The following is a 12227-nucleotide window of genomic DNA, read 5'->3' as shown; positions in this document are numbered from 1 at the left end:
ACGTGGGCTTTGGGGGCTCTCCATTTTGGCTCTCCGCCAGCTCACAGCGGTCCGGCCAGCTCTGAGGGTGACTTTGGGTTTCCAGGTCGTCGGATCGGGTAAGACGCATTAAAGACTTTATTTCCCTATTTTCTCCCTGAGTTGTACATTTTCCTTATTTCTTTTTCTCTTGTAAATAAACCTTTTATTAACCCTTTTGCGTGTCTGTAGTAGAGTATTCATAAGTCCCTTTAAAGCGCGCGGGTGAGGACCCACAGCCAGGAACCCGTTTAATATCGGGGTTGCTCTATAACAGCTCCACCATCCATTTGCAACTTGTCTCTAACCCCAGTCTTTACTACCAGCCAGCCTCACCCCAACTGCACCCCTACCTCCCATGCACTATTTAGAGCTCCAGATGAGCTTCAGAGCTCCCTGGGAGCCTGTTCCAAAAAGTGAGGTGTTCACTACGGGGGCCCAAACATTCAGAGCAGCTGGGCCAGCATGGCATGGCAGGAATATGTGGCTGGGAGCCTGAACTCTGGCTTGGGTCCAGCCCCCAGGCTGCTCCCCAGGAAAGGAGCAGCAGGGGAGCAATGGGGGATACCCAACACTCCTAAGGCAGACATTGTGTTCTCTGACAATGGGAGCCGGGCCTGACTTAGCAAAGAGCCAGAGGCAAGACTTCTCTATTTGAAGTCATGGACAAGGGAGGACCTAGTCATCTGCAGGTAAGAAGAGCCACCAAAGCCTTCAGGACACAAGTTGGAGGTACTTCTGGAAAGAATGGAGGCAAGGACACTTGGCTACCGCAGCCTGGAGGGGCCTTGGGAAGTGTCTGATTGTTCCTGAGACTCTTTCCACTCCTGGGAGCTCAGGACCTGTGGTCCACAGTGATTCCAGAACCCCTCTTCACCCTAGCCCCAAATCATATTCAGGATGAGAGAAACCATCCAGAAGATTTTCACATCCCACTTGCATCTCAAATGGAAGAAGCAGAAGGTGAAAAATTGGCTTAGCAGGATTTTGCATATGCGATAGCAACTCTGACTCTTGGCTGAGCGTTAAATAGAAGCTTCTCCGTCTCTACCCCTGCGGCTCTAGCTCCTCACAGCCTTTTATCCTAACCTCTCCCAGTCACTTCCGCAGTGGCTGGCTGTTTCCCAACCCTGCGTCAATCTCTGGCCCAAGTGTCTCTAACAACAGCCACCTGCCTAGGGGAGACAGGGTGAGGGCAAAGGTTTCCTCTGTTAGCACGACACAAACACGGGCTGCTTCCCCCTATCCCGAGGCAGTGAACAGCTGCAGTATTTCCACTGGAAATGAACTTGGAGGTTCAGAGAGGAGCACAGCCCTGTGATCACAGAATCCGAATTCATTTCTCAAGTCTCAACCTGGCAGGGCACAGTGGTGTGATACACACTGGAAGGCTGGCCCTGTGATGCATGGGGTGAGGGTCCACCTGCCTGTGCTAGGAATATCTTGGAAGCCCTGCTCTGTGCCAGGGATTCTAAGACCTTCAGAGGATGAGGCACTGTCCCTGCCTACCTTGAGGGCCAGGTAAGGAGAGATGCCCATGCCAGGGGCAGGGGGAGCCAACCTCAGCCTGGAGGAAGGCGCTTCCGGCAGGATCAGCATGTGGCACTTTTCACAAGGTGAGAAGGGGCAGAAGTAATACAGGCTGTGCCGGCACCCAGCCATGCACTTTCCAGGCATCAATCTGTGGACCTTCTTGGCAAGACCTCTCAGAAGGCTAGCACATCTCATTTTATATAAACCAAATCACAGAAAGGCCAACGGCACCCAGGTGGTGGGCTGGGGTTTGAGCCCAGGCAGGCCATACTCCCGGCCACAGCCATTTCAGACCCTGGGCATGCGCAGAGTAGGCCCAGAGCCTTGGGCAGCACTGCAGGGCTGAATGCCGGGACCGGGTCGGAGGGAGGACTGGCCATCAGGGATGAACAGGGCCTGACTTTGATGGTGGTGGTGAAGGGGCAGAAGGCTGGGGCAGCCACATGGCCAGGAGACCGAGGGGAGAAGCAACAGTGAGGGTGGATGGGTTCACAGCTTGGGTCTGAGGGAGTCCCACTCAGGGACAAGCCCCCTGCTTACCCTCATCACTTGAGGCCTCCTGCTTGACTACTGATAGCGGGGATCGTGTGGGTGGCTTGCCCAGAGGGTGGCGCCGGCTCTTCTTTATCTCCATCTTCAATTTGGAAAATGTTGATGCTGCCTAAACACAGAACAAGACACATCTGCATAGGGCATGGCTTTGAGTCCCAGAGCAAAGCCCCATCAAGCAGGAGGTAATGCTAACAGCCTTTTGAGGGTTCACTCTGGTTTCCTCACCATGCACATGCCACCTGCTATGAAGAGAGCCCCAGGGGATGTGGCCTGCGCCCCCCCACCCCACACCCCAGGGACCACTTGCTGCTACCCACCACCCTACCTGCACCTCGCCAGGTGGTCCACTCTCTTCCTCAGGACCTGTCAGCTCCATGGGGGCCGCCTGCTCCTTCCACGTGGGGCCCTTCTGGACAAAGTGCTCAAAGGCCTGCTGGCAGGACACGCGGCCCTTGTCACACACAGCCTTGCTGGGCCGCGGCACCACGTACAGCATGGGGATGATGGGACGTGGTTTCACCTCCTGCTCTTCCCCAGGAGCCTCAGGGGGCACGACGTTGAGGGGCGCTGGTGGGGGGCTCTCTTCAGTGGCCACAGGGCCCGGGGTCGGCATGGAGGGCTCCAGTGGGGGTGTTGGCTGAGGTGCCTCTTCAGCGGGGAACTGGGTGGGTGGGGGAGATGGCAGCTGGGGCAGGAGAGGGTGGTGGGGGTGCAGGGGGCTACAGCTCTTCTTCTTCCGGTCACTCTTGGCCTTGGCCACTGGCCGAAGTTTGCCCCTCCCATCATCTGTAGGAAGAGAGGAGACACCCTCAGTTTGCTAGGCAAGGGCTGGCTGGGGATGCTCGTAGATCCTCTCTGGCCCAAAAAGGCCTCCCAAGTGAACACGGGCTCCAGACAAGTTCAAGCTGGCACAGGTCACCTTACCAGGTGGCCGAACACCAGCCCCGCCTGAGTCTTAGAGTAGGCCCCAACCCACAAGTCCTGGCCCAGGCTCACAGCCTCAGGAAAGACTCTGAGCCAGAAGAAGCCAGGTGTTAGAGAGAAGCTGGGGAAAGACTTTGTGATCCCAGGCTCCTGCCTGCAGGGGGTCTGGCCCAAACATTCTTCCAAAGAGGTGTTTCCTAGGCAATTAACATATACTTGTTGAATTTTTTAAAAGCAAAACCTCTAACAACAAACCAGAAACAAGAGGTCACTTGAGAGCCCCTATGGGCCTGGAGCTCCCGAAATATCATCCTTCTACCGCGGAGGGTCAGTTCTAGAGGATTCCCTGTCAGGTGACAGGGCAGGAAGGTTTATCCTCAGAGGCATTTCCATTTGAGGGCCAGGATGAGTGTGAGTATTCAAATAAAACTGAGGCGGGTGGTGTGGCTAGCAGAATCATGGCCCCCAAGACACCCTAACCTCAGGGCCTAACAGCAGCAGGGACTTTGCAGACCAAGTTAAGGATCTTGAGAGGGGAGGTGGCCACCTAACATAATCACAAGGACGCTGAAGAGCAGAGAGCCTTTCCTGAATGAGGTCAGAGGGAGACGTGACTACGGATGAAGGTCACAGACGCTGCACTGCTGGCTGTGAGGACAGAAGAGGGGCCTGAGCCCGGGAGGCAGAGCTTCAGAAGCTGGAAGAGGAAGGAAACTGGTTCTCCTTGGGGTCTCCAGCAGGAACTAGCCCTGCCAACACCTGGATTTCAGTTAGTCCAGTGAGACCTGTGTGAGGCACCTGACCCCCATGGTGGTCTTGTTTCTAGTGGAGTTCAGTCGTTGGTAGTTGGCACAGTAGCCACAGGGAACCCATGCAGGTGGCGATGGCGTGGCCTGCCATGCCGAGTGGCACGTGGCATCAGGAGCCCTGCCCTAAAGGACTGTCAGCCTGGCTGCTCACTGGGGCAGTCTGGAGCCATGGAGCTCTAGAGTCTTGCCTGCTCCATCTGCAGAAGGGGCACACTAGCTAGCTCATCCCAGTACCCCCATTTCTGAGGAGTTCAGGATGTTGTATAAGGAGGGACAGGTGACTGAGGGGTTCACTGCCATGGGACTTTGAGGCTCAAACCCAAAGGTCCTATAAAATGGGGGGCAATTTTGTCGTTCTGCTGACAGTGTCACGATGCCCACTGGTACCCACAATTTAGTCTGGGGCTCTCCTGACCCTGATTAGGAAAATAAGGAAAAATGTAGGGAAAAGGATCTGTCCCCTTCTACGTCAAACTATTGACAAATGAAATGTAATCAGCTCGGTTTGCAACACTGCCTTCTGGCTCACCTCCTGTCATGAAACACCTGTTCGTCAGCCCGGGACTATGGTTTATCACTTAATTCTCAACCCACAACGACCCCAGGAAGGGGTGAAGCAAGGCTCACCCACTTAGAGCTGCAGAGACTGTGAGCCAGCTCCCCGGCCCCTACCCCTACTCCTGCTCCTGCCCCCACTCTCCTCCCCACCCCCTTGGCTGAGTGCGGGGCAGCCCTGTGCTGGCAGTCTGGGTTGCCCAGTCCTCGGCAAGCACGTGCCCTGTGTTAAGAGGCTCCATCCAGCACAACAAAGGGAGCACTAGCCCCCTAACACCTGTGGTCCTGAGTATTCCAGGGGCACCATCATGGATGCTCGCTCCCACACCTTCACCCCTCTGGGGTTCCTCCCACACCTTCATCCACTTCAAGGAGCCTTGAGCCTTGAAGGCCGCCCCTTCCTAGCCACGCCTCGGGATGAGTTTCCCTGACCAGGAAAGCAGCAGATGCGTTTTGCAAACACAAGCTCTTCTCCCCTACAGATGGGGAGCCTGCAGCCAAAGGTCTCCACCTAGTGCTGAGAAATTGGGGGAGATGGAGAGGGGGAAGGGGGGAGATGTGGTAGGGAAAGGGGGGGAGAGATGGGGAGGAGGCAGACCCTCCTGAGATGGCGACCATGCCTAGCCGCAGGGGGCTGGCAAGTGCCCACGAGATGGTCACAATCCTGCAGGAGAAGCGAGCTTCCAGGTCCTAGGCAGCCGGGGTGGACATGCTGCCTTCTGGCTGTCTGCTGGGGCCCCAAGGGGTCAGGGGTAGGCAGGAGGCTGCTGGTCCATCCAAAAGTCAGACCAAGTGCAGCAGCTCTCCCCAGAGGACCCCAAAGCAGAAGCCTGGGCCCCCACCCCGGGGCTTCCTCCTCAGGACGCTCACTGCTGCGTGGGAGCGACAATGTGTTTGCCCTGTGCAAATCCAACCCAACGTCCTCTGCTAAAGCCTGACACAATCTGATCTGTAGCACCTCCAGCTTTTAGGGACATTAAGCTGGCATTAAAGGAGTCTACAAACCACTTTAAATCTCCCACTCATTCAGGGACGCGCATTTGCTGTCAGCTCTGACTGTGAGTGCTTATTTATTTGCTGTGTTCAATTTATTTTCCCTCGGAGGGCAGAGGGACCAGCTCAGAGTGCTCTTACTGCAGCACAGGGCTCTGGTGGACACCTACGGACTGCTTCCTCTAGAGAGGGGCTGGTGATCCACCCCCTCTCCCCCCCCTTGGAGATGAGGCTCTGTTGTGGGAAGGAACTGGGCCTCCAAAATCAGGATTCCGTGCTGCCCTGGACAGAGGTGCCACCCCTGGGACAGCCTCACCTTCCCTGGGCCCACGTGCCAGGGGAAGAGAGCCCTGGAGGAATGTGTGGGCTGGCCCTTACCACTCCGAGACCATCGTGGGTGCTTGGACTCTGAAGCCCTTTTTGAAAAGCCCTGGGTCCCTGCATGTGAGACGCTGGGCAGGCCACCATGCGCGTCTCCTCCTTCATGGCCACCGTTTGCCTATAGCATGCCTGTTTCACCCAGCCTTCCATTTAGGCAGGAAGCTGGGGAAGCAGACCCAGAGAGAAGAGCCTCTCGATCTCAAAGCCTGTCGCAGAGAATGCCTTATTCACCTAGTGTCCTCACAAAATTGGAAAGTGTGGATGGAGACACACAGGGAGAATCCGTATAAACACAAAGGGAACGGTCCACAAGCCATGCAGAGGTGGAGCAGATCCTCCCTTACAGCCTTGCAAGGAAACAGCCCTGCAGACACCTTGATCTTGGGCATCTGGCCCCAGAGCCAGCAGAGGATAAACTGCTGGTGTTAAAGGTCCCATTTGGATTACTTCATTAAGGCAGGCTGAGCAGACTCAGCCGCTCCCTAAATTACTGTCTGGCTTGTCACGTTCTCTGAACTTCACAGTCGTATGCTGCTTAATGGTTGGGTATGTTTTAAGAAATGCATTGATTTCATCATTTTAACAACATTGTGGAGTGTAATTACTGAGACCTGGACGGCACAGCTGACTCTACACTGAGGTTGTCTGGTTACCTGGTCCACCATCACACATGTGTCCATCACTGACAGAAGCGTCGCTAAGCAGCCATGACAGGACCTGGGACATGGGGTGTGAGGCCACTGTGACAACCACACTGTGTCTGAGTCTCTCCAGGGCACAAACCCCCGGGGTTGTGGGGAGTAGGTCTGAGAAGTTCAACTCTCAGGATGAGGCCCAGCCATCTCTAGGACAGAGGATGCCTCCACAGCACTGGGCATTATCAGCCTCTCATTTCTACCCACCCACTGAGCAGACAGCAGACTCTCTAGGCCTTTTGATGCACATTTCCCCAAGCACCCCTAATTTCCCTGCCTTTGGCATTTCTGCCTCTGGGGCCCATGCATGCGTGTCGTGGAGTTCTTATCTCTTTCTAGTCAGTGTACAGGGGCTGCAACTACCTTTCTCACTTGTCAGTTGGCTGTTTCATTTTCTTTAAGGTTCATCTTTTGATAATCAGCAATTCTTCCTAGTCATCCAATTCATCAATCTGTACCTTTCAGTTTGTGCTTTTCCATGAAAAATCACCTTAAGATTACAAAGATATTTTCCTATTTTGTCTTTAAACATTTTCAAAGTTCGGCCTTCCCAACATAAATTCTTAGGGCACGTGGCAGAAAGTACTGACCCAAGAGACATCCCCATTCTGGTCCCCAGGACCTATGGACATGCCACCTCATGCGGCAAAGAGAGCTGTGCAAAGGGAGGAAGTTGAGGCCACTTAGACAGGGAGCACCTGGATTCCTGGGGGCTCAGTGTCCTCATGAAGGTCCTTATAGAGGGAAGAGGAGGGTCTGAGGAAGAGAGATGGGTAGAGGCTGCGTGGCTGGCTGTGAGGGCAGAGGAAGGGCCTGAGCCCGGGATGTGGTACCTCGAGAAGCTAGAACAGGTAGGAGATGGGGCACCCTAGAGTATCAGAGCAGCAGCCTGCCCTACCCAGGTTTAATCCCATAAGACTAAGTCAAACTCCTAACCCCCAGGGCTGAAAAGGCAACTCTATGTAGCTCTGAGCCACTGTGCTGTGGTCATTTGTTGCAGTGGCAGGAGGGAGCACATCTGGCTGGATCCATGGGTACCCACACACGGTCAGGCGTGCCCTGCTCCTAGGGTTCTATTCCTGGACCTTGATCTGTTCCTCTTGCTCCTCTCCCGCAAGCTAATGGCCATACTGATGCCTGGTGGGTAGCCTCGTCCACCCCTGACCTCTCTTCTTAGGCCTTTCTCCTCCCCTCTGCACTGAAATCAACAATCCCAAGCCCTGCTGGGAACCCGAAAGGAGGGGGCTGACCCTGCAAGTGTCTGGGGAGAAGCATGTCTTCGCATCAGGAGCTCTCCTACCACACAGCGCTTCACTGTTAGCCATTTCTGCTTGTCTTTAAAAAGCTTTCTGCTTTTCTCCATCAAGGTCTTCATTTTTTGTTAGATTTATTCCAAAATGGATTACTTTTTGGTTGCTTTTATCATAAGCAGTATTCTCTTGAAAATTACATTTTTTCTTACTGGCCAGTACATGAGAAGTGTGACAGGCTGATCCCAGGGTAACTCCACGGCTCCTATCTCAGACCCACTGCTTCTTCAGTGAAGATAAGCCCATCTACATGCAAACAGTGATGAAAAAGGACACTGAACTCCCCAGCAGAGCCCCCTGGTGTCCTGTGGCTCTGTGACTGGCTCCAAGGCTAGAGATGATTTATAATCTAGGCCCCATTTTTGCCTGGTACCCACAAAGGGCCAGAGAGGGAAGGCCACCCCCTTCTTTAATGCCGAGCGAGGAGCTGTTATGTGTAAACATGTGAGAAGTCGAACCTGTAGATGAAGCATATGAAACCTGCCCATCAAAAACAAAAAGAAACACTGCACAGGACCCACCCCCACTACGCTGTCCCACTGACCGGTGGCCAGGCAGGTAGGGGCTGTTTGGTTGCAACCAACAGGCATTCCTCTCTCATGTCAGAGTGGACAGCACCTCTCTCAGTGTCCTATATTCATATGTTGAAACTGACCCCAGTTTGATGGTGTTAGAAAATGGGGCCTTTGTTGATGATTAGGGCACGAGGGTGGGGTCCTGATGGATGGGATTAGTGCCCTTAAAAGGGAACCCAGAGAACTAGCTAGTTCCCTCTGCCATGCAGGGACACAGCCAGAAGGTGGCCATCTACAACTCGAAGGCAGTGCTCCCTTAAAACCTGGCTCTGGGGGAACCTGAACTCCCAGCCTCCCAGCCTCCAGAGCTAAGAGAAATACATGTCTTGTTTTTAAGTCACCTGGTCTATGGTGCTTTGTTACCTTCCAGCAGCCTGAATGGACTTTGATAACCTCTCTTCAGTTTCTGAGAGAAGAGAAACTTGGCAGTGTCCTCTAGAATGTACCTTTTTACAAAATACCACACTCAGCCAAGAAAGGCCTAAATTAGATTCTTAAAAAGTTGGGACTGGCTGCAGTGAACGCTGGTTCTCCCACCTGGTCTGCCCACCCGCCCACCAGGCACAGCTGACCTTCAGTACCCTCGGCCTCCCGGCCCCGGGACAGCTGCTGCGGCTCCTCCTCCTCCTCCTCCTCAGGGTCAGCCTCCTGCGCAGCTTCCTCCTTCACACTGCACCCAGACTCCTCCAGGAGGGCTGCCCCCACCGCCCCCTCCCCTGGGGACTTGGGGTCTTCAGGCTTGGGCTTCTTGGGCTGGCTCCGCTTCCGATGAGACCTAGAGAGGGAGAATCATCAGACAGGAGGCAAAACAAGAGCTGTGCGAAGCCCCTGGTTGGTGTGCTCTTCCTGGCAGAACGGAGCCCCCCACATGTGAGGCCCCCCCACCAAGCAGACAGCCACACAGGACCCACAGTCAGGGGGAAATGTGGGTCCTGGGTGGAGTTTGCTCCTGGGGGCAGGAAGAATAGAGGGAGAAAGGGCTTGGGGAGAGGGGAGAGTAATGGGAATGGTGGGATGGGGTGGTGTCAAGCAGGGTACTGATGACGGCTGGAGATGGGAAGCCAATGACACCTGATGGGACGGAGGGAGGGGACTACCGGGCTCCAGGAGCCACTGAGCATGGGGCGGCAGACAGGGAGTGTGGACTCGGATGGAAACAGCAGCTCGTGTAAGATGCCTAGACGACAGACAAAACAAAAAGAGCACTTACGACAGCCCCGGCTTTTTGGTCTGCTCTTTCTTCCTTTCTAGATTTGGTTTTCTCTCCTCCTCAGTCTTTTTCCAGTGTCTGTTTTCTTTCAGACTAATTTGTCTAGAATGTAAACGTCAGGGAGTTTTTCTCCAGGACTGCTGTTCAACTTCCCAAGATGCCTCATCTCTGGGCCTCAGTGGGCTCCTGTGCCACTTGTGCCCGGGCCTCTCTGCTGTCCCTCCACATGGGAACTCCCAGCCCACATGTGGCTCCTTTTCAAACCTGCACCCAGGCCGCCTCCTTACCCCATTCCCAGTGCTGGCTTCCAGGGCAGGGCCTGAACCAGATGGAGGCAAACCCCCAGTGCCCAGCCTAAGCTTGGGTGGGATGGGGGGGGGGGGTGCAGAGAACAACAGTCCTGGGGGTGGAGGGAGGCCCTTGTCCCCAAGTAGAATTCACACTGAGGCTTCTTAGTTAAAGTGAGAGAGAATGAGGGGTTAAAAAGAAAAGAAAGCAAGGAAGGGGGTTGGGCCTGCAGATTAGCTGCCAGGGTGTCCCTGCATGGTTCCAGGTAACTAGAATTCCTGGAGGCTTTCCAGAGAGGCGACAGAAGCAGCTTTTACGTTGACAGAAGGGTGAGTGATTTTTTGAACTATGCAAAGCTATGAGTGTGAAGTTCAGTCTTGGCTGGGTCACTGACACCCTCGAGGGTATGGGGGTGATAACCGCTTAAGACCTTGCAACCCAGCCCCACTAGCCTTTCTTCTTCCCAGGTAAGGTGAGTCCACGGCAGAGGGCATCAGTGTGGCACTGCTAGGGCTTCCCTCTAACTGTTAGACACAGAAACCCTACAGGATCTGTGGCAGCTGCACCTTCAAGGACTAAACAGTCACCTAGGAAGGAAAAGCAAGCCCATTTAACTATAATCAAGCGGGGAGCCCCAGGACTCCCTGAGGGGCTCCTGATGCTGGGACCCGAATCTCTCACCTAAGGCACTGTCAGCAGTCTTGCATTCCCTGCAGAATGCCAGGACCCCAGTTTCTTTTCCTTCCTGGGCTCTCCTCAGCTGACTCTTAGGGGCACCTCCTGCTGCCTCTCCTCCTAATACTAACTACTGTGGGTCAGCCTCACTGCTCAATTGCCAACTTGAGGGGCCCTTGGCCTGCTGCTGTTTCAACTCTCCTGAGCCCAGGCAATGCCTGGCACATGACGAGTCCCACTGATGTTTGCAGCATGAACCACCCAGATGACCAAAGGCGGAAAGCAAGGGAGCATTCCGGGGGTGGACAAGCATCATGGGCAGAGGCAAGGCATCACACACAGCATGGCGTGCAGGGGTCATTGAGGGGTTTCGGACAGGTGGGGTGAGGAGTGGGGTGGAAGGGGGCACGGGAGCCAGGAGCCTCCCTGAAGAATGCTTTCCACCACCTCAGAGCCACCACTGGCTACACTTGGGGAGTTTGAAAATTCTGGATGCAACCATACTTGCAGACAGGCACAAGTCTTGGGACCGGCAGCAGAGCCACATGGCTGGGCAGCCACAGGGAACCCAACCTGGCCCCAGGCAGCACCTGGTAGAAGGATTCCTCCCGCTGCCAGCTCACTTGGCCTTGGTTACTGGCAGCTGTCCAACTCCTCCAACCCCTTTCTTGCCCTCCCTCTACCTAAACCCGGAAATAGGCCCTAGAAACTGCTTCTGGCCCTGCTCTGCTTAACCACTTGCAGGGCTGAACAGGGTGTCCCACAGGACAACTGAGGCCCTCTTCTATCCCCAATAACCACTGAGCTCAGAGCCCTGATGTTCCCAAACCCCAGTACTCCCAATATCCACTGGGGCCTTACCAATGGGTGTAAAAAGACTGGGGTGTAAGTAGGTGGATTGACATTTTAAAAGAGCCATGTCCTACTGCACAGGAGGAAAGCAAGTTGGGGAAAATAATGCTGGAAGAATCTATAACCAATTACAGAACTGGAGGGAGAGGCATCTGCCTGGCATATCCTAATTGTGATATGGCCACAACAGCATCCCCTGGGCCAACTCCCCAAACTTCAGTCTCATATTTACTTCCACGGGACTCCCCACTGCTGCTGCTACTTTTCCTCTATTTTATTTTTTCAGTTCTGGGCTCTGCTGCTGAGTTGTCAGTATGGATATTTAGGGTGTAGCCCTCCTTTCTGCCTCCAATCCTGAATCTACCATCATCCTTAGGCAGAATTCCATATTTATATTTTTCTGTGTCTGTAAATTGCTCATGGCTGGGCATGGGGGCAATGTGCACTGCTTTCTTTGCTGGCTCCTCCTGGAGTCAGAAACTGGCCCCTTATTTTAGATGCTTAGCTTTCTTGGTTATCTCCAGGTCTTCTGGTGCAGTCTCCTGTGCAGAGTACCATGTACTCTAGAGTGACACGTGGGAACCCTTATCTTGAGACTGCTTTGGACTCTCCTGAATTGGATCTAGTTTCCCTGGATCCCATGTCTTTCTTGGTGGATGCCCTTATTTAACTGGACACACTCTTCAGTATATTTCTCAGAAAGGAGGAAAATATTAAACTTCAAAAGTCTAAAAAAAGACTTTTATTCCCTAGCACATTTAACTGTAATTTGGCCAGGCATATACTTTTGGCTGAAAATTATATCTCTTCTGATTCTGACTCTTGTGGCCTTGTCCCTTTGCCTATTGATAGCATAT

General features: G+C 54.0%; 1 protein-coding gene across 3 annotated transcripts in view; it reads right to left on the bottom strand.

Annotated features, from left to right (window-relative positions):
• KDM4B (lysine demethylase 4B) overlaps nt 1-12227 on the bottom strand; it is a gene marked incomplete at both ends in the record, with an annotated part of 94402 nt that overhangs the window by 15228 nt on the left and 66947 nt on the right. Inside the window, 4 exons of one of the 3 annotated variants that reach the window (XM_084251364.1) lie at nt 2092-2212; nt 2429-2889; nt 8918-9120; nt 9556-9657. In XM_084251364.1, coding sequence (XP_084107490.1) covers nt 2092-2212; nt 2429-2889; nt 8918-9120; nt 9556-9657 — 887 coding nt within the window. The remainder of the gene's footprint in view (nt 1-2091; nt 2213-2428; nt 2890-8917; nt 9121-9555; nt 9658-12227) is intronic. The other 2 variants (XM_084251365.1, XM_084251366.1) reach the window with 2 other exon arrangements.

Source organism: Talpa europaea (genome assembly GCF_964194135.1).
Source record: "Talpa europaea genome assembly, chromosome: 12".
NCBI classification, from domain to species: Eukaryota; Metazoa; Chordata; class Mammalia; order Eulipotyphla; family Talpidae; genus Talpa; species Talpa europaea.
This window is presented reverse-complemented; position numbering and strand designations above follow the sequence as displayed.